Genomic DNA, 19,959 nt, shown 5'->3' with positions numbered 1-19,959 from the left:
TCGTACATGCGTACATGAAACAAAGAGCTGAAGGCATCGCGACGTCATTCAGAAAATTTATCGCAGCTACAGACCCCGTCGCGATGAAAATTATGAAATAGATTCTGCAAAGTAGCATACCGTTTAGTGATTGGATTTATGTAGCAAACATAAAGGTACACTGCTGCATGTAGGGAAGAGGGCAGGCATGTAGTTGATAGCTTTTAGGACCGAATTTTGCTACTGTTGTTAGTGTTTGTCATCAGGGAAGGATACCTACTTGGGTCTGATACAGTTAATGCAACATTGGTTTCCAGTCTTTCTGAAATTGTCGTAGTTTTCTACGGATTGATCTGCAACACAGTCGGCGTTCTGGTCCATTCTAAGAATATTGTATACAGTTCCAGCGAAAGCATCTGACTTTCATCGAACCACGGTGCTATCGTCCTCGAGTGGTGGGCAACACCATTTTCATGCTGATACACAAAAAGTCTGTCAACAAATCGTCACTTAGACTAAATAGCTTCAATGAGCACCTGAATTTGTGTAGATATCGAACAAAACTTATGTATCAAGCGAAAACCAACAAAACTTATGTATCAAGCGAAAACCAGGAAAATTTTCGCACATTAACCCACCGCCATCACAGTATTTACAGTGTGGCCGCAACCTTTACTCAACTTTCAATAGGCGTGGTGGGCACACTAACCTTCTCTGAAATCTATCCGACGGAATGTTCGAACTTGTGATCCTGTTGAAACTCACGCAGTGTTCTACAGTAACTATTGTTTGAATGATTATATTTGCGGTGTTGATTCATTATGCTTCAGATGCACAGTTCGAGGTCATCAAAAGCGCCTGGAGTGTGGAGTCCTTACCTTTTGGCCAAGTATTGTATATGCTGTGAATACGGTGTACTTGTAATCGTTAAATTAATTGTATCACTAATACCGAACCTACATTCTGTAAAAACCTCCATTCAATTGTTATGAGCTGAAGGAACATTTATAAAGCCAAAAATTTTCTGTTTTTTAGTTGTTTTCACTGCGGGTCAGCAATTTACACAAAGAAAGTAGTAGCCGCGACTATGTTAATACCTCGCTCAAACAAGCACAAAAGAGCTATTTTTGAAGAGCCAGAATCTTTAACTTGCTATCTAATTCATCTCGAATGCTTCATCTTACCTCATACTTCGAACATCGTTAAAACATATACCCACAGAAGTTATTTCAGATCTGTGTTTTAGGGCTGCGTTGATAACCACCGACACTCAGACATGGGTGTATTCTCCCCTGTAATAGAGAAAAAGTTAATTTATTCTCCTCATAAAGCACGACTTCTTAAGTTGAAACATCATTACATTCGCAAAAGGAACGAACTGTTAAAGGAACTCTGCTCCGTTGTTTTGTTTGGCCCACAGATGATTCAGCTTCGTTTAGTGATCACTGCAGCACGAGTGCTGTCTACCGTTCGGGAGGTCCAGTGCTGAGATCTTAACAGGAAACATGTCCAAGAAAATTAAGTGATAAGCTGGACCACCGCCGATTGAAGATATGGGAATAGGTGAATCGTCATTTAATACTGTGTACTTACACTAGGTGCGACGAAGGTATCAGCTGTAAGTGGTTTTGGCACACAGTGCAGTCTCCTTAATCTTCGGAGGGCAAGCGTCACACTTGATGCGGCGTTGATGGAAAACTTCCTGTGTAAAAGGAGGAAGTAAGATTGTCGTTTAATGTCCACAACACAATTCGTAGAGGATTAGATTACAGTCTTAGAGCAAGGAACCATCAGTTAAATTCTTCCTTGCGAGCGTCTAACCAAGAAGCCGATAGTCTCGTCCGCTAATGAAGTCTTGATGATGTGTTTTGCAATTGGCAAGAAGTAAGCGTTGTTCATTAGATAATCGAGAAATAATATCAGTTCTACATTATGCCTTTGAAATGCATTAACTTCACTAGAAATAAGAAAAAAGTTAAAATATCTAACCGTGAAGAAAGTATTCGGGCCCAAAGCAATTTTCCTCCGTATACATCTTAAATTACCATCGTCGAAACTCCTGTTCTCTAGATTTGGGCCTATTTGAGAATAAATGAATTTGTTAGTGTGTTGAGTTATAAGAGGACTATGGTTAGAAATAAGCTGGATTTTGGTATAAACAAAATCTTCTAAATCAGTGACGTTTCAACCTCCCAAATAATTAAACATAGCGTCTTCTATTCTATAAATTGCTAAACAGTACAAGATAAACAAGGTAAATATTTAAGTATAGACAGCGGAACTTCATTTTACTGATAATTCATAGACAAAAATATAGTAATTTTCAGTAAAATGTAATGCATCGACAATCTCCTACAGACTGCCTGTATTTTTGTTTCAATATATATAGTAAATACAGAACTACCGACATATGGAGATTTTCTGAAGGCAAGTTACCATGATCAGTTGCCCCTCCGTTTGTTGTAAAGCTCTAATACGAGTTTATAGGATGCTACAGTTGTTTCTTCATTAGAATCCTTGTAGCTCATACTTTGTTATACGAAGTTAAACATATTGAATTTAAAACTGTCCAAATGTAATCACTTCATTTTGGAAGGCAAGGGCTAAGGCACATAAGCTAGCAATGCATCCTGTCGCCAGTACTGTTGTACAACTAGATTAAATCAAGTCTTCTTCGGAACACCTAGAAATGATCTAAGTAAGGGTAGGAAAGAGTTTCATATACAATTTCTTTGCTTGTTGCTGCGTAGGCTATTAACGATCTATAAGCACTAGAATTGAGACAATAAGCTATATTAAGTTTGTGGCAAAACAGTGCTCTTCGCAGATACTGGATTAATTTTCAAACACAGCCTGCTTCATTTAATAAAAGACGAATACATACTTGTTCTAATATGTTCACAGCACTCATCTTCTCACAAACGCAGTATAACGTTCTTCGATTTTCCTCTGCCGTAATCTTCGTCTCCACCGTGTTTTAACCGGGTCTTTTATCCTCTATATTCATGCTTAGAGCAGTTTTGGTATTTAAACATCACTATAAAACCACTGTTCTTTAGCAGAAAATTTCATTATTTCTTCTATAACGAAAAGTACAACTTTTCTCAACATTCATCATCGTTAAAAAATCGACTCTACAAACTTGGTTAAGGTTGTTGTATTTTGGAACTGAGTTTAATTTTAAGTACATGGCATTTATTTTGGCGAATGGTAGAAAAATTACCAGTTTTTGGGAAAGTGACAAATTCAAGTAAGCAATCAGATATTGCTGTACTTAATGCTCGCGTCATGCTGGCGCAATTCGAGTGTAGTGATTTAGAGGAACTAGGGTAACTGTAAATACGAGTATAAACACCGGACCAGTATTCATTCCACTATTCAGTTGATAACATGTTCAGAATATTATCTGTCCTATCTTCTTCACTGTTATTGAAATGGGGGAAAATTTTCTCTGAAGGTGAAATTAGCTCGGGAGAAGTCTGATAAAGTGTCTTTTTGCGCCTTCTCACGATCATTTTTAAATTTTATAAATTGACTTTGCCTGCAGCCATAGTGGTTCACACTGTTAGTACGTGGGTTATTGTTTCGATCGTAACTAATAGGAAGAAGTTTTCGGACTCTGGCAAGACAGTTAAATTCCATCCAGTCGCATTATACTCATCTGTAACTCTTGCTGAGGAAATAGAAGTAATCTGCTGGATTACAGACCGATATCACTGACGTCTATTTGCAGTAGGATTTTGGAATGTATATTGTGTTCCAACATTATGAACTACCTCGAGGAAAACTATCTGTTGACACATAGCATGGATTCAGAAAATAGCGTTCTTGTGAAACAGAACTAGTTCTTTATTCAGACAAAGTAATGAGAGGTGCCGACAGGGGATATAAAATTGATCCCATATTTCTAAATTTACAGAAGGCTTTTGACACCGTTGCTCAGAAGCGTCTTCAAACCAACTGGTGTGCCTATGGAGAATCGTCTCAGTTGTGCGAGTGGATTTGTGTTTTCCTGTCAGATAGGGCAAAGTTCGTAGCACCTGACGGAAGGTCATCGCGTAAGAAAGAAGTGATACTTAACTTTTCCCAAGGAAGTGCTATAGGCCCTCCGCCGTTTGTAATATATATGAACGATTTGGCCTGAGCAGCCCTGTTAGATTGTTTGCTGATGATTCTGTCCTTTAGCATCTAGTGAAGTCATCAGAAGAGCAAAACCAGTCGCAGAGTGCTTTAGACAAAATATCTGTATGGTATGCAAGGTGTCAGGTGACCCTAAATAATGAAAAGTATGAGATTATCCACACGAAAACTAAAAGGAATCCGTTAAATTTCCATTACATGATAAATCTCGGAAATCAAAAAGCTGTTAATCCAACTAAATATCTAGGTTTACAGTTATGAACAGCTTAAGTTGCATCGATCACATAGAAAATGTTGTGGATAAGGCGAGCCAAAGACAGCGTTTTATTGGCAGAATTCTTATAAGATGCAACAGATTTACTAAAGAGACTGCACACACTATACATGTCCACCCTCTTCTGGAGGACTGCTGTGCATTGTGAGATCCACGTCAGATAGGATTGACGGAGGATATCGAAAAAGTTCAAACAAGGCCAGGTGGTTTCGTATTATCGTGAAATGGGAGAGAGAGTGCCAAGGGCATGATATGCGAATTGGGAAAGAAATCGTAAAAAAACAAAGGCGTTCTTCGCTGCGACAGGATCTCCTCATGAAATTTCACTCATCAACTTTCTCATCAAAGTGTCAAAATGTTTTGTTGGCGCCCCGCCTACATAGGGAGAAATGATCATAATAATAAAATAAGAGGAATCAGAGCTCGCACGCAGAGATTTAAGCGTTTGTTTCTCCTGCGCGCCGTTCGGAAGTGAAACGGTAGAAATGATGATCAATCTTCTGCCAGGCACTTATGTGTGAATTGCAGAGTAGTCAAGTAGGCGTAGATGAAGGCTTGCTGGGGCTCGAAGGACAGTTGCTATTTATATACGAAAGAGGAATAAGATTCGTAAAAGCCTACATCGCGTTGAAGGATGAACTGTTCCTTACCACTCCAGACATACTGGAAATAGTGACCATTCGTATGTCGTTGTACAGCATTGTGTGACGGAGGCTCTTCTTCTATTGAAGCGTCGCAGCTGACTCAGCGTCTAAGCTAAATGTCAGCATCGAGTGGTATTTGAAGCGACCGCTACGGGTCTCTTCGGGAAAGGACATCTCAGATACTAGTTTAGAATTCGAACTCTGCATAAAAGCGATTACTCACATGCCATGTCGTGACTGAACGGTAAGGGATATTCTCGTTAATTTATGGCCCATTTTGCCTTTAGTTGACGTGAAGGAGGCATTAAATTTCACGTTGCTACTAGTATCGGCAAATGCAAGCCATTTATTTTAAACGTTTTGCCAATCACGCTGCTTTAACAGCCTCTGTAAGCAGAAGTCTCCACATCTAAACTGACTTTAAGAACTTTGTTATATGGCGGAAACCTCAAGTCTCTTCCGTCCTAGACATTTCAAAGTAAGCAAAAAATTTACTACTAGCGACAGGCAGTTTTATTATTTCTCAATAGTAATTCGACCAGTGATTTATTTTTCTGTGATACAGTTTCTTCTTGACTTTCAAAACGCTCGTAATAAAACGAGTACGGTACTCTCTACATAACTTCTTGGCTATTCCATCGATTAATTTAACGAACTGTGAACAAATTGAAACCATAATTCAGTGAACAGGGGTGATAACGCTGCATGATTAGAAGTAGAAGACAATTATGTATTTACGAGATGCTAGCAGAAATTATACCGCTGCGTATTGTTTTTTGTAATTTGTATTGTTTCAGGGCAAAGTTCACTAGCTCTAAGCCACATAAGTAATCCAATCCGACGAGGTGTTTAACTCTGTCAGAGCGGAGCACAAATAACTATCCAGCTCTTTTGATTGGATTCTTCGTGGATTATCCAATTCATACCAAACTAACGATGGAACGATTTTATTTTACCATTTATGTCTCCAACTGAGTGACTGATTCTGGGAGATGTGTATGGACCAGACAGCAGACGCAAAAACATTTTCACCATATTGATTCGAGAGTTCTTGTAACAGTAGCTAAGTGCAAGAAAAGATAACGATGGATCAGTACGTTGAGCTTCATCGGCGGTGCCATCGGCGCCGAAAGTTTCACATTCTCATGTAAAATTCTCCAGACGTTTCAAACTGCCATAGCACTGCACTGTCTAGAACCGTGTTGTTAAAACAGTTGTAGGTCTTCAGATATACTTATTCATCATTTTCCGCTTACCGAGCAAAGTGGCACAGTGATAGGGGATTGCACTCGCTTTCGGGAGGACTGGGGTTGAAACTTTTGTCCATATTTCTAATTCTTATTTTCTGTGGTTTGCGTAAAGTCACTTTAGGTGAATGATGAGATGGTTTCATTTAATAGAACACACCGATATCCCTCACTAATTTTGTGTAATCCGTTTGTTCTCCATCTCTAAAGACCACGTTGTCAACCGTCCGTTAGGCCCCTTCTCTCTCTTCTCTTTTTATTTTTTACTTCAGCTTCTTATCCTTCAGGGAAAATTAATATGACATATGCAGACACGATATACTATAATTTACGCCTTGGGTATCGGTACAAAGGGATAAACCAACCTTGGGAAATCACAAATAGATGGACCCAATGGATGGATGGAGGAAGTAGTCAGTAAAACGAAGAAGTTTCCATGAAAGTACCGTGATTAGAGAAGTGGTGTTCATTCAGAAATACACTGACTTGATAGAAGTTACCGGATAGCGATAACCACATATACAGATGGTGGTAGTATCGCTACCCAAGGCATAAAAGGGCTGTGCATTGGCGGAACTGTCATTTGTACTCACGTAATTTATGTGAAAAGATTTCCATCGTGATTATGGCTACACGACAGGAATTAACAGACTTTGAACGCCGGATAGTAGTTCGAACTAGGCGCATGGGACATTCCTTTTAGGAAATCGATACGGAATTCAATATTCCGAGATCCAAAGTGTCAAGAGCGTGCCGAGAATACCAAATTTCAGGCATTAAGTTTCATCACGGACAACGCAGTGGCCAACGACCTTCACTTAACGGCCGAGAGCAGCGGCGTTTGCGAAGAGTCCTCAGTGTCAACAGACAAGCAACACTGCATGCAATAACCGTCAAAATCAATGTGGCAAGTACGAAGAACGTTTCCGTTAAGACAGAGTGTGAAATTTGTCGTTAATGGGCTATGGCAGCAGCCGACCGATTCGAACGATCATTGACTAAATATGGTTATGTTCGGCAACTTGGAGATCATTTGCAACCATTCGTCGACTTCATGTTGCCGAAGAAAGATGGAATTTTTATGGCTGACAGTGCGCTATGTCACCAGGCCACAGTTATTCGCAGTTTGTTTGAAGAACATTGTGGACAGTTCGAGCGAATGATTTGGGCACCCGGATCGACCGACGTGAATCTCATCGAACATTTATGAACATAATCCAGAGGTCAGTTCGTGCACAAAATTCTGCACCGCCAACACTTTCGCATTTATGGACGGCTATAGAAGCTGCATAGCTCAGTATTTCTGCAGGGGAGTTTCAACGACTTGCCACGTCGAGTTGCTGCACTGCGCCGGGTGAAAGGAGGTGTCCCATGACTTTTGCACATCAGCGTAATCTGCCCGAAAATTGTTTTGCATCGCCCTTACGACTTGCATAGTTTGTGATTTTTTATATAATTATGTTTATCGGTAAGCTAATTCCCAATGCACTTTAGACCGCAAGAAATCACTTTCTAAATTATCACGTAAAAATAAACCACCATTCTCAGTGCAGTTGAGTAGAGCGTGCGGTGTGTTAAGTCGTGAACGATGCAATACGGATTGTGTGCACTTTTAAGTCTGTCATCATGTCTCGAAGGGTTCATTCAATACAAGGCCGTGCGCGCATGGTTGCGTAACTGCAAGAAGCCCTATAAGCATAGGAAAAGTCCCGTTTAGTACGCATTCACCACAGCGACGATATTCGCACTTTCAACCGCTATTGTAGGGCACAAACAATTGTACATACCTCCGGCACCGTAGGGCAAAAAGAAGGTGGCTAACGGAACACTTGAGCTTAAATCTGGATCAGTGATGTCGGTTTCTCTTCATCTACGGATTCAGGATTTGTCCGTCGCGTGATTAATGTCTTAGAAGAGTGTGTAGCTTCCAGGGGTACTACGGTGCGTCTCCGACTTGCAGTTCCAAGGGCTAAGAGTGGTGTGTTCCTCATCTTTTGGGCCAGTATCATGTACAGATATCGGATGCTCATAACTTCCGAGACTAATTTGCGTGCTGTGATGTTTCGAAATAAGAACCTGACACCTATTGTCCAGCCATAGAGTCAAAGATATCGTTGATGGGTTCGTCTTTCAAGAAGATAATGCATGAGCACACATCTCCAGTTCCGTGATCACCTTCATCCAGGAGGTGGGAATCAGAATGAAAAAAAAAATGAAACGTACTTATGGCAGTCCCAGTCTGGCGATGTCGACTGTCTAGTGCAAGTTGTTTAAAATTTGACACCACTTCGGCGATTTGTCAATGATGAGGACAATACACACACCCAGTTCCGAGGGAGAAAATCCCCGATACCGGCGGGAATCGAACACGGGCCCCTGTGATAGAGAGCAGCGACGTTAACCACAAGACAACCAGCTGCTGACAACCAAGTAGAATAACTTGTGGTATCCGCTGACATGAAGCTAACTGAGCATGCTTGGGACTAGTTGAAACTCGCAGACCGGGCTCGCAGGACCCTTCTCGCACCCTTGTTGACCCCAGGAGGGTCACCGTCGATGAATGGGACACGTTCGAGTAGCAGCACCTCAACCACCTTGTGGACAGCTTGTCATGGAGAATCCGAACAGACTACACTGTATGAGGTGGAGCAACACGGTATTAAATTATTAATTTCTCCGTGTGCTGATTCTGCTACTGTTTGCTTAATTAATGAAAAACCGCTCCAGTTGCCGGTGAGAACTTTATTGAGTACAGTACTGATTCCGGTATTTATATTAGGCGATTTTTAAGTTGATCTAAAAAATTATGTTGTAGAGAAGCAACGTACAGTTCATACAAATCAGGATGGTTAAAATTTTACGTGTATAATATGTGCACACACGAACAGTCTGCTTGTATTTCGGCTATTTGTATGTTTATTTCACAGTAAACATATATTTTGTTTTCGTAAGTTTCATTGCCTACTACTCCTGTATTTAAGTTAACGCGCATTCGCAGATATACATGTGGCGCAAAACTTTTTTGAGCAGTTGAATCCTGAATGAAACGTTTAGTAAAATACACTAAAGGAATTATTTCCTAAGCTTTTTTCCAATAATACTTTTTAGAATGTTCGTGGTTTCTCCAGATTAGATGGACCGACCTGTATATGAACTGGCTCAGTGCAAGGCTGCAGTTTTTGTCTTTTTTATCTGTAGTGCTGAGCAAGCCACACAAGTTTCAAGGTCTGTAGAGAGGGAAATATTGGGAGGAAGAAAGTGACCGACTTATAGCTGCGTATTAAGATGGTTACGGTGGACGCAGAAGAGTAGAACCAGAGCTTGAGTGTAAATGAAGGTACCCTCAATTACCTTCTTGCTGACGCCATATGGGCGATGCAGTATTTCGCAACATGACTAGATTTCTTCGGTAGCATTTAAACGTTGACTGACAGCAACAATCGTCGTTCTTAAAGCAAATATTTAAATTCAAAACGATTGCTTGATTATTCTAGAGAAATGTTTAGTATCGATGCATCCTGAGATTCGCTGAGGAAAAGAAAGAAAATCCAGAGGAATCTTTAAATCTTAAATTGCCCTGCGTGGACTAGGAATCAGCATACAAAATAACAGGGTGATAGCGCTCCACACCTTATCGTAGTGCCACTTCCTTAACTACTTCAGTGTGGGTTCAAGTAATGTATTGGTTTCAAAGTTCTGCTTTACTGTATTATGTAAGTTTAACATCCAGAGTATGCCTGAAGTAATATTATCTGAGCCCTCGTGAGGCTATGTTTCTGAAACAATTAGTAACATAAAACTTGCGGCAGTATTTTGTCATTTAACTGCACCATAGAGTTGTTTCAACAGAATTTTGGATATATGTCTGATCTCAGATGGAGGCTCAAATGATGCTACCACCGCCAAGCAAAATACTCTGTGTCTCCTCTTTTCGTACCAGCGTTAGGTGAAAGTTGAATTTGTAGATCATTAGTGGGTATGAATAGTTTTCATTTTCTTTTGTCTTTCCGCAATCGAATGGCTATGGCAGCGAAATTGGAAACAAATTAATATATTTCCTCAGCATTTTTGGACAATATTTTAGGACACAATACAGACCTACATTTAAGAATCCGTGATAAAACAATTTGTGTTAATTATGTGCCTGTTTACCTCACTAAACATTAAATATTTCAACATTTAAAGACAGTTAAATGAGATGCGCTTGGGTATTTCTTTTTACCTCATATACAGTAGAAACTAACAACAGCAAAACAGTGAAGTCACTGCAGATTTAAGGAACATTTCAGGTATTAAATCTACAGTACATTTTTGTGAATCAAGTCATTAATTTAGTTTCCGAACATCAAGACACGTGCTGTTACCAACATGGAGACGCTGGATGATTAGTGTTTTCATATAATGAACGAACTTTAAGAATTTAGATAATCCTTTGTAGCAGACATTACTTATAAATTTGTGAGTGGTATCATTAAAATTTCCTTTATACTTACTTAACGTGGTGGGAATGTATTTAACTATACCATGAAGCATTTATTTTTTACTCAGGCAGTGCCGATGGAATTACCGGAACTTCACTGTCGAAAAGTGTATACTGGACAAGCGGGCTTAAATCCATGTTTTCTAATTTCTTGCAATCTAATTCGAAGGGCGAAACACAGGATTATTAAGTGACCTTGCATTAGAGAAGCACCCAATCGCTAGGAAGAACAGGCAGAAGGATCAGGATTAATGAATTAGAAAGAAAATTAGATTTGCCTGTGTACACACGCTTGGCTTTGTTACAGACCGGAGAGAACTTTGAAACATTTCTCTCTGGTGCTCTGTAGCATAAGTTGATTAGTTGGCGCCACCACTCAAAGTAGCGCCCGCTGTGACAAACGCTCGTTACACGAATAGACTGCTTCGTGACTACTTCTAAGTCCAGCGTGCTGTACGGTTAACCTTCGATTCACTGTGGGAAATCTTTGATTTGTTACTGTATATGCTTCGCGTATCTTCTTATATTTCTTTCGTATAACAGAATGAACTACTTCTTTTGTGTAACAGAATGAGCATTACTCTACCTGATGAACGAGTATTTCCCTCTAGGTAGGTGAAGTGAGTCGGAGTCGTACATAATTCACCAGTCTGAAAGAGCAAAAGGTGTCGCAAAGTTATATTTACTGACGGTAGTTTAAATCCTTCTGTAGTGTCATACAGCTGAATGTTGGTTTGATTGCAATTTCCTTTCTCAGATAAGTCCCACAAGGAAAACGACCCGTTAAAAACCATGAAAAATTTTATACGATTCGGAAACGTATTATCTTGAGTGCGAAGCTAGATGTAAGTGAAAAATAAGCTAAATATTAAACGAAAGAAAACCTGTGATAAATAGCCGGCGAATTCAGTACGAAAAGTTTGTAATAAAACACATGTGGCTCATACAAGGAAACAGAAAATCACGCTGTGCTTCTTACCTACCTACATACCTACCTACCTACCTACCTACCTAACTACCTACCTGCCAACTTACTTTCTATCCGTTGTTTCTTCCTTCATTCGTCTATATGTACGAAGTTCGCTGAACGGAGAAAAAACGCGAAAGGTAATGACGATTGCACAAAACATTTGATCTCATTCAGTAGGTGAGACAGTAAGCTGAGTGTGCTCTGTTTACTGCCATACAATGATTTAAATAAATCTAGGTCTAGACTTGTTACGCATTATTTATCTTAATATTTCAAGTTTTGATTTAATTTATATGTTGTTCTTATCGGATCCTTCCATATATTTTATGCAATTCACTAGCACCTTTAGGTTTAGTCTCCCGATTTGTGCACAGCTGACAAAGGGAAAGTTGTTGTGTAGCATACCCCACTCACAGCAGCCAGAATTCCAAGCACCAGTCAGTGTGCGGGTTCGCGATTAAAGTAGACCAATTTGACCGGGATGCCTCTCTGCTTTGTTCTAATTCATGCCTTACTATTTTTTGTCGGTAGATTTGAAGACTGATAAGTCGTGACAGGGATGCAATTTCCGTCTGCACCGAGCACGGATGCATCTTGTTTTGGTTATAACGGATGTAACAGATGACTAACATCTTTGTTTGTAACCAAATCAACACAGAAAATTTAAGACATTCTAATACGGGGACGTAGTGTACTTATTGTGTAGTGGTAAATTTTTTGAAAGATCCTAATATGCTGTTGTACGCCCTCAAACGTGTTATTGAAATATAAAGGATGAAAAATGCTTGTCTTGGCCCAGTTTAATACAGAAAGCAGACCTTCTGGTTCTCTGGCAGCCAGGCATGTAGTTTGCCCAGAACACTCCATGTGAAAGTTTCGAATCAGTTCTCGCCTTAAAATTATCATAGCAGTAATATTTGGTCCCTGAATGAGTACGTGCAATGTGGTTATTGCGACAGCTTGCCTGTGATTATTTCTCAACGTCGACAAGAAAATTATCAGAAAATTCTCGAGCAGTCAGCAGCGAATATTCAGCTCTGGGGAGTAGAATGCGGAAGGAGAATTTCTGCACAGATTGGTAAACGTATGGCAGTTAAATACATGCCGCGGAAGATAGGGACAGAAGGGTAGCACTAGCGTTGGTTAAATGAAAATATTTCAAAGTCACTACAGACACAGGGAAAGCTGTACGACAGATCGAAAAAAAATCGAATTCTTGCAGAAGAACAAGGACTAAATGAAAGCAAGACAAGACTAAGGACAGCGACGAGAATGCTTTCAGTGATTTCTAAAGCATGTTGTTACCTGTCGACTTCTCAAAACGATCTAAAAAGTCCTAGTGGTACGAAATATCGCTCAGTGAAACAAAATGACTCCGACTCCTTCCGAATAGGTCCGGGAAGGTCCAACGATAGCGACCGACCGCTATGTCATCCTCAGCTGATAAGCGTTATTGGATGCGGATCTGGAGGAGCATGTGGTCAGAACACTGCTCTTCCGGCCGTATGGAACAAAATAAAATGCCCATATTCTCGTTCATACTGGTGGCGCCGAAATAGAGGATGATAAAATAAAGTCCGCAGCTCGTGATCGTGCGGTAGCGTTCTCGCTTCCGACGCCGGGGTTCCCGGGTTCGATTCCCGGCGGGGTCAGGGATTTTCTCTGCCTCGTGATGACTGGGTGTTGTGCGCTGTCCTTAGGTTAGTTAGGTTTAAGTAGTTCTAAGTTATAGGGACTGATGACCATAGATGTTAAGTCCCATAGTGCTCAGAGCCATTTGAACCATTTGATAAAATAAAGGCTGAAATACAAAACTGTGTCTTCCTAAGTTACTTCACTGAAGATCTCAACGCAGTTGCGAAAATGACAGATACAAAAATATCTTAGCACAGCGTTGAAAATCGGCTCAAGTATATCAGAGGAAAGCCCACTGGAGCTCCTGAAATGCCCGTTAAGTTCTGTACCGAATATCAAATTTGTCTGTGTGGCCATCCTTCGCAGCAAGCATATAAATACTTGTTTTGCAAATAAAACTGCCTTTTCCTGCTGCTAGTTACTTTATTTATCCCATACGCGTTGCCGGCCGAAGTGGCCGTGCGGTTAAAGGCGCTGCAGTCTGGAACCGCAAGACCGCTACGGTCGTAGGTTCGAATCCTGCCTCGGGCATGGATGTTTGTGATGTCCTTAGGTTAGTTAGGTTTAACTAGTTCTAAGTTCTAGGGACTAATGACCTCAGCCGTTGAGTCCCATAGTGCTCAGAGCCATTTTGAACCATACGCGTTTCGCCTTTTCATGTTCTAAGGCATCATCAGTGGGATCTATAACGATACAGGTTTGTTAGTTTTAGATTATCAAACAGTTCACTTCGCGATTTTTTGTAAAAAAGTACTTACTTACGTTTTGCTGATCTGCGTTTCCTCACGTCTGGGCCGGAGGTTGCACTACCACTTTCATCACTGCAATATAATCACAACTTCGTGTTCTGGCCTTCCTCACACTGTTCACCATGTTTCTCACTCTTTTTTGTGGTGTACTATTGTTCATTTGTCACTCGATACAACTATTTCGTCGGACACTGTTTTTCACTTCGTAAATATTGCGACTCCATTACGTGTTTCATCCTCTTTGGTATGTTTACCTATTTGTTGGCAATCTAACGAAGTATATGTTCAAGACTAACTTCTGTTTATGATGTTTATACCGTGTGTTTGTATGGGTGAGAGAGAGAGGGGGATAGAGCCGACGAATTGGTTTTTGTTTGTGGGGGGGGGGGGGGGGGTCGGTGTACTAGCTGTTAGCGAGTGGTTGAAAACTTATTATATTAATCCCTTAAAAATGAAATCCAGAATATAATAACCAGTATAAAAACACAACAACACAAAAACAACAAAAACATAGAATCTGCTACACTCAGAAAGCTTTGGGGAAAAATTAAAAATGAAAATGTTATCATTTCAAAAGCAGACCAGGGGGACACAGTAGTACTAATGGACAAAGAACAATACATTGAAAAAACACAAGAATTAATCTCACAAAAGACATTACAAAATTAAAGTCAGACCCAACAAACAGACAAAAGTAAAAAACACTCTGAAAAATATTGACATCATACTGGATAACACAGAGAAAAGAAATTTGACACAGATCAATCCCACTGCACCGATCCTCCGAAGCCAACCAAAAATCCACAAACTGAATCTTCCTGTGAAGCCAATACTGGATTTCAGTAAATCCCCCACTTACACGCTGGCAGGATGCATGTTAAAATTACTGTCTGAAAATTTCAATGTGCAAGAAGACAGAACAATCTCAGACACAGCAACACTCCTCTCATTTGATATAGAAAGCATGTGTTCCTACACACCAGTATCAGAAACAATAGAAATTATAGATAAGGAACTGAAAACCTATAGTCAACTCCCTGATGAAAAGATTAAGGAAATACGCACATTAATAAAGCTCATAACAGAACAAAATTACTTCCAATTCTATAATGAATTTTATTTACAAGAAGACGGATTACCAATGGAGTCCCCAGTTTCAGGAGCCTTAGCAAATGTTTTTTTAAACCACACTGAACAGATCATTTTCACAAAAATAGTAGCAAAAGCATACAACGTATTATATTGGTTCAGGAATATGGATGACATCCTTTGCTTAATAGATGAACCACAATGCAACGGACATTATCATTCCCCAGTCATCGAACCACCCACACGCACAAAAGGAAGCAGCACTTCGACACATGCTCCATAGACTCAACACAAGTACCACTCACCAGAGGAAGCTACCAAAAAGAACTGAACATAATGAAATAATTGTTACAATAATAACACGGACACAAAGCTAAACAACAAAATTAAAAGCAAAGTAAAGGCAGATAGCTCCAAACCACAGACAACAACACAACAGAACCAAACAAAAACACGCAGTCCCATAATGACTACACAGGATAATCGGAAAAAGATGAAAGAAAAAACAAAATGGTACACAATGACATACAAACACAAACTCACCCATAAAATCACCAACATTTTCAAAAGACAGGGAATAAACATAGCATACACAACAGACAATTCTATACAAAAATACACCTCAAAACTGACAAAAAACAGACATATACCAGAAAGCAGGTATATATCAACTACAGTGTAACACTTGTGAAGGCACATACACAGGACATACAGGTAGAACATTTGATGTCAGGTACAAAGAACACATGAGAGCCTGGAAATATGGGACAAACTACTACATATTTGCAGCACACCTAAGAGAAAATGATCACAAACCAATCACTAGAAAAGATGACATGAAAATAATTAGAATCAACAATAAAAAACACCTCCTAACCATGCAAGAAAATTACAACATACAGAAAACCAAAGCAGAAGGGAAAATCCTGTTGAATGACTAAGTACGCATGCCAAGCAATTCATTATTTACACTAATAGGTGAAATAATAGAATAATGTTCGCAAAAGAGATTAATATAATAATACTGTCCAATATAATAACAGCACCAACATCTTTACACTGACTCATCCAGGTGTCACCAAAGTTTTCAACCACTCGCTAACAGCTAGTACACCGCCCCCAAACCCAAAAAAGAAAAAGAACCAACTCGTCGACTCTATCCCCCCCCCCCCTCTCTCTCTCTCTCTCTCTCATACAAACTCTCAGTATAAACATGATAAATAGAAGTTAGTCTCGAACATATACTTCGGATTAAAACTGTGTGCCGGACCGAGACTCGAACTCGGGAACTGGTTCGCAGAAGAGCTTGTTTGAAGTTTGGAAGGTAGGAGACGAGGTATTGGCAGAATTGAAGCTATGAGGACGGGTCGTGAGTCGTGCACGGGTAGCTCAGATGGTAGAGCACTTGCCCGCGAAAGGCTGAGGTCCCGAGTTCGAGTCTCGGTCCGGCACAGAGTTTTAATCCACCAGGAAGTTTCAGATACCGTATGTATCTGAAGGCAACGTAGCCAAGAAATCGTTACGAAATGTAAAGATAGTAAAAGATGATCGGCGTCTGTTACAAAGGTTGGTATAAATTAATGAAATGTAGAGAATACACGAAAGGGCCCCATACCGTTTGACTATGCTACCAGCGATCACTTACTAGAAGATGGAACGACCACCAGTCGGGATCGCAGATGCCAGACACAGATTTACTGGTTGAAACTGAAGGAAGCGTAATTCACCCACGAAAGTAGTAACCCCTTACAAAATTTTCGTGCTGCTGCAATTTCTTGAGTATTATTCAGTGGTCTGGGAATCACATCTAGTTGGATTAGTGAGAGAGGTGGAGAAAATAGTAACGAGAGTTGGATGACTCATCACAGATTAGTTTTGCAAGAGCGTGAGTTTCACAGAAACTGTCAATAAACTGAAGTTAGAGAGACAACACTAAATGTGTTGCTCGTTCCGGAGCACCTTACAAAATTACGACAGCCCGTTTTCCAAAAGGAGTCAAGGCACGGATACTTCCGCTTAAAAACGTCTCACGTAATGACGACAACGGTAGAGAAATAAGGGTGATACAGAGCACTCCTACAATACGTACTTTGTGCAACACATTGCAAGATAGCTTGCGGAGAATAGATAAAGAAGTAGAACACCGCCCAGGCGGGGTACCTCTGCATTAAAATCGTGTCCTTCACAACCAGACACGCGACATTTTGCATATCGGCAGGTCGTCGTGGCAAGCACGGTTATCCTGATAGGCTGTTCGTCGCATTTTGGAACATGCAAAAATGGTTCAAATGGCTATGGGACTTGACATCTGAGGTCATCAGTCCCCTAGAACTTAGAACTACTTAAACCTAACTAACCTAAGGACATCACACACATCCATGTCCGAGGCAGGATTCGAACCTGCGACCGTAGCAGCAGCGCGGTTCCTGACTGCAGCGCCTAGAACCGCTCGACCACCGCGGCCGGCTTGGAACATGCAACTGCTTTTTTGTACACTCAGTTAACTTTCTCTTGGCCTTGAATTATTCAGCTTCCTCTGTGCCTAAGTTATTCAAACTTTCTCTTTTGATGGCACCACAAAGTAGTCCCAAGTTGTGTCATTGCATTCAGTCGATGAACATTCATGGGTGTTGATACATTTGTGCCGTCTGATACTCGCCGTTAAACTGATTGACTAGGTTGAACTATTTATGAAAGCTGAGAAGTGTTCAGTCCACAGTGAACACTTAAGCAATTTTATACCTCTGTTGTGATCGTAGTTATGAAAGCTGTACTACTGTTCGAAGTGTTTTAGAGAAACCGTAATTGGATTCTGGCAGGCGTAGCTTTGGTTTCGAGCCGGGCAACGTGAATAAGGACTTGGATTCTTCCTGTAATTCATCGACAGACGAACTGTTTCCATTTGAAGCATAATTTTCCTATTTTCAACCATTTCCGATAACACAGCAACTGAAATATGGAAAAATAACAAAAAAGCACAAAAATAACACTCTCGGAAGTCAGACGCTGTACAAAATCGCTACGAACCACAGGCGTATATATCCTGAATTCTGAGAGACACTAGTCGGTGTCATTAAACGGGCAATTGTCTCGGTAAACCCGAAAGTTTGTTCGCGGTAACAGTTCGTGTGTTCTCCAATTGCAGCTGGCCTAGAAGCCTGAGGTGAATGATTCATGCCTCGCGGCGGCCTCAGACAACAGCGAGTGGAACGCGCTCATCGTGCCAAGGACGAACACAGGAAGGCAGCACTGTCCAGCAGTTTTTGGTTTTCGTATAAGCTTGTGTACTTGAAGGAAATAAATGACGTTATAGTAGTGGCTTTTCGAATGCTGCTGAATGCTAGAAGAACTTAAAAAGCTTGCAAGGTTTTTTAATTTATTGGTGATTACCACAACATGAATGATAGATATGTAAATGAGATTCAATATTGAAGTAAGGTATTTGTAAGTATAAATTGTCTCCAAAATAATTTGTGGCAGAAGTATATATTCACTTGTTGATTTCTGTGACATTGAAAACCAAATGACTAATCCATTGCCGGCCGGTGTGGCCGTGCGGTTCTAGGCGCTTCAGTCTGGAACCGCGTGACCGCTACGGTCGCAGGTTCGAATCCTGCCTGGGGCATGGATGTGTGTAATGTCCTTAGGTTAGTTAGGTTTAAGTAGTTCTGAGTTCTAGGGGACTGATGACCTCCGATGTTAAGCCCCATAGTGCTCAGAGCCATTTGAACCAACTAATTCATTCCTTATAGTTGAAGGGAAGCCTGCAACTGAATGCATGAAAGGTCATATCTGATACGGGATAATCATTTTCTTGTCAGTGACTGGAAACAGAAAACTTCAGGAAACGTGTATTAGCCTCAGCATTTCAGCCTATCTGATAAAATCACACCTAAATTCCGCCCGAACAGGCAACGAATGCCAAAGGGTACCGACCGGCCGCTGGGTCATCCTCAGCCCGGAGGCGTCAATGGATGCGGATATGGAGGGACATGTGGTCAGCACACCGCTCTCTCGGCCGTAGGTCAGTTTATGAGAACGGAGCCGCTACTTCTCAATCAGGTAGCTTCTCAGTTTGCCTCACAAGGGCTGAGTGCACACCGGTTGCCAACAGCGCTCGGCAGACTGGATGATCACCCATCTAAGTGCTAGTCCAGCCCGATAGCGTTTAACTTCGGTGAACTGACGGGAACCTGCTTTACCACTGTGGCAAGGCCGTTGGCGTATAACAGAGTAACCTGATTTATTTGAGAAAAATTCGTGACCTGTCCAAGAGATTCTGCGTACAGGACGATCAAAACGGTGAAAACTCCATCTATTCGTCATAAAAGATCTGAAACCAGTGTTCGTCCATGTTGGAAACATATAGAAGAGGAGGACAAAAATGTAGAAACACAAAAACATTACCACGCCTGTTACGATGTAGGAAAGGCATTGGCATTCGAAACAACTTTCAGTCGTTGAGAATGGTTAAATATAGGTCCTGTATGAGTTTCAAGAAAGTAATACTGTTCGCCCTGGAAAATAATGGCAAGTTCAGGTAACAATGGGATAGCGATAATGTAACCTCCTCTTCAAAATAGACCACAACAGTTCAATAATATTGAGATCAGGTGACTGTGACAGCCAGAGGAGATGCGAAAACTCATTATCGTGCTTACAAAACCAGTCCTGCACGACGCGAGCTCTTTCAGCAGGAACCCTGGCGTCTTGGAACACAGCATCACCATGGAGGAACAGATATTCTACCAT

The 19,959-nt window shown here is 40.8% G+C and overlaps 1 protein-coding gene across 1 annotated transcript in view; it reads left to right on the top strand.

The window, feature by feature from the left end:
• The first annotated feature begins 1,517 nt into the window (after nucleotides 1-1,517).
• LOC124721924 (carbohydrate sulfotransferase 5-like) overlaps nucleotides 1,518-19,959 on the top strand; it is a 544,973-nt gene continuing 526,531 nt past the window's right edge. The window contains exon 1 of the mRNA XM_047247078.1: nucleotides 1,518-1,542. Within this exon, the coding sequence (XP_047103034.1) occupies nucleotides 1,533-1,542 (10 nt within the window). The 5' untranslated portion in view covers nucleotides 1,518-1,532. The remainder of the gene's footprint in view (nucleotides 1,543-19,959) is intronic.

The sequence above is a fragment of the Schistocerca piceifrons genome, chromosome X (genome assembly GCF_021461385.2).
Source record: "Schistocerca piceifrons isolate TAMUIC-IGC-003096 chromosome X, iqSchPice1.1, whole genome shotgun sequence".
Classification (NCBI taxonomy): domain Eukaryota; kingdom Metazoa; phylum Arthropoda; class Insecta; order Orthoptera; family Acrididae; genus Schistocerca; species Schistocerca piceifrons.
The sequence above is the reverse complement of the archived record's forward strand: the minus strand, read 5'-3'. Positions and strand labels throughout refer to the sequence as shown.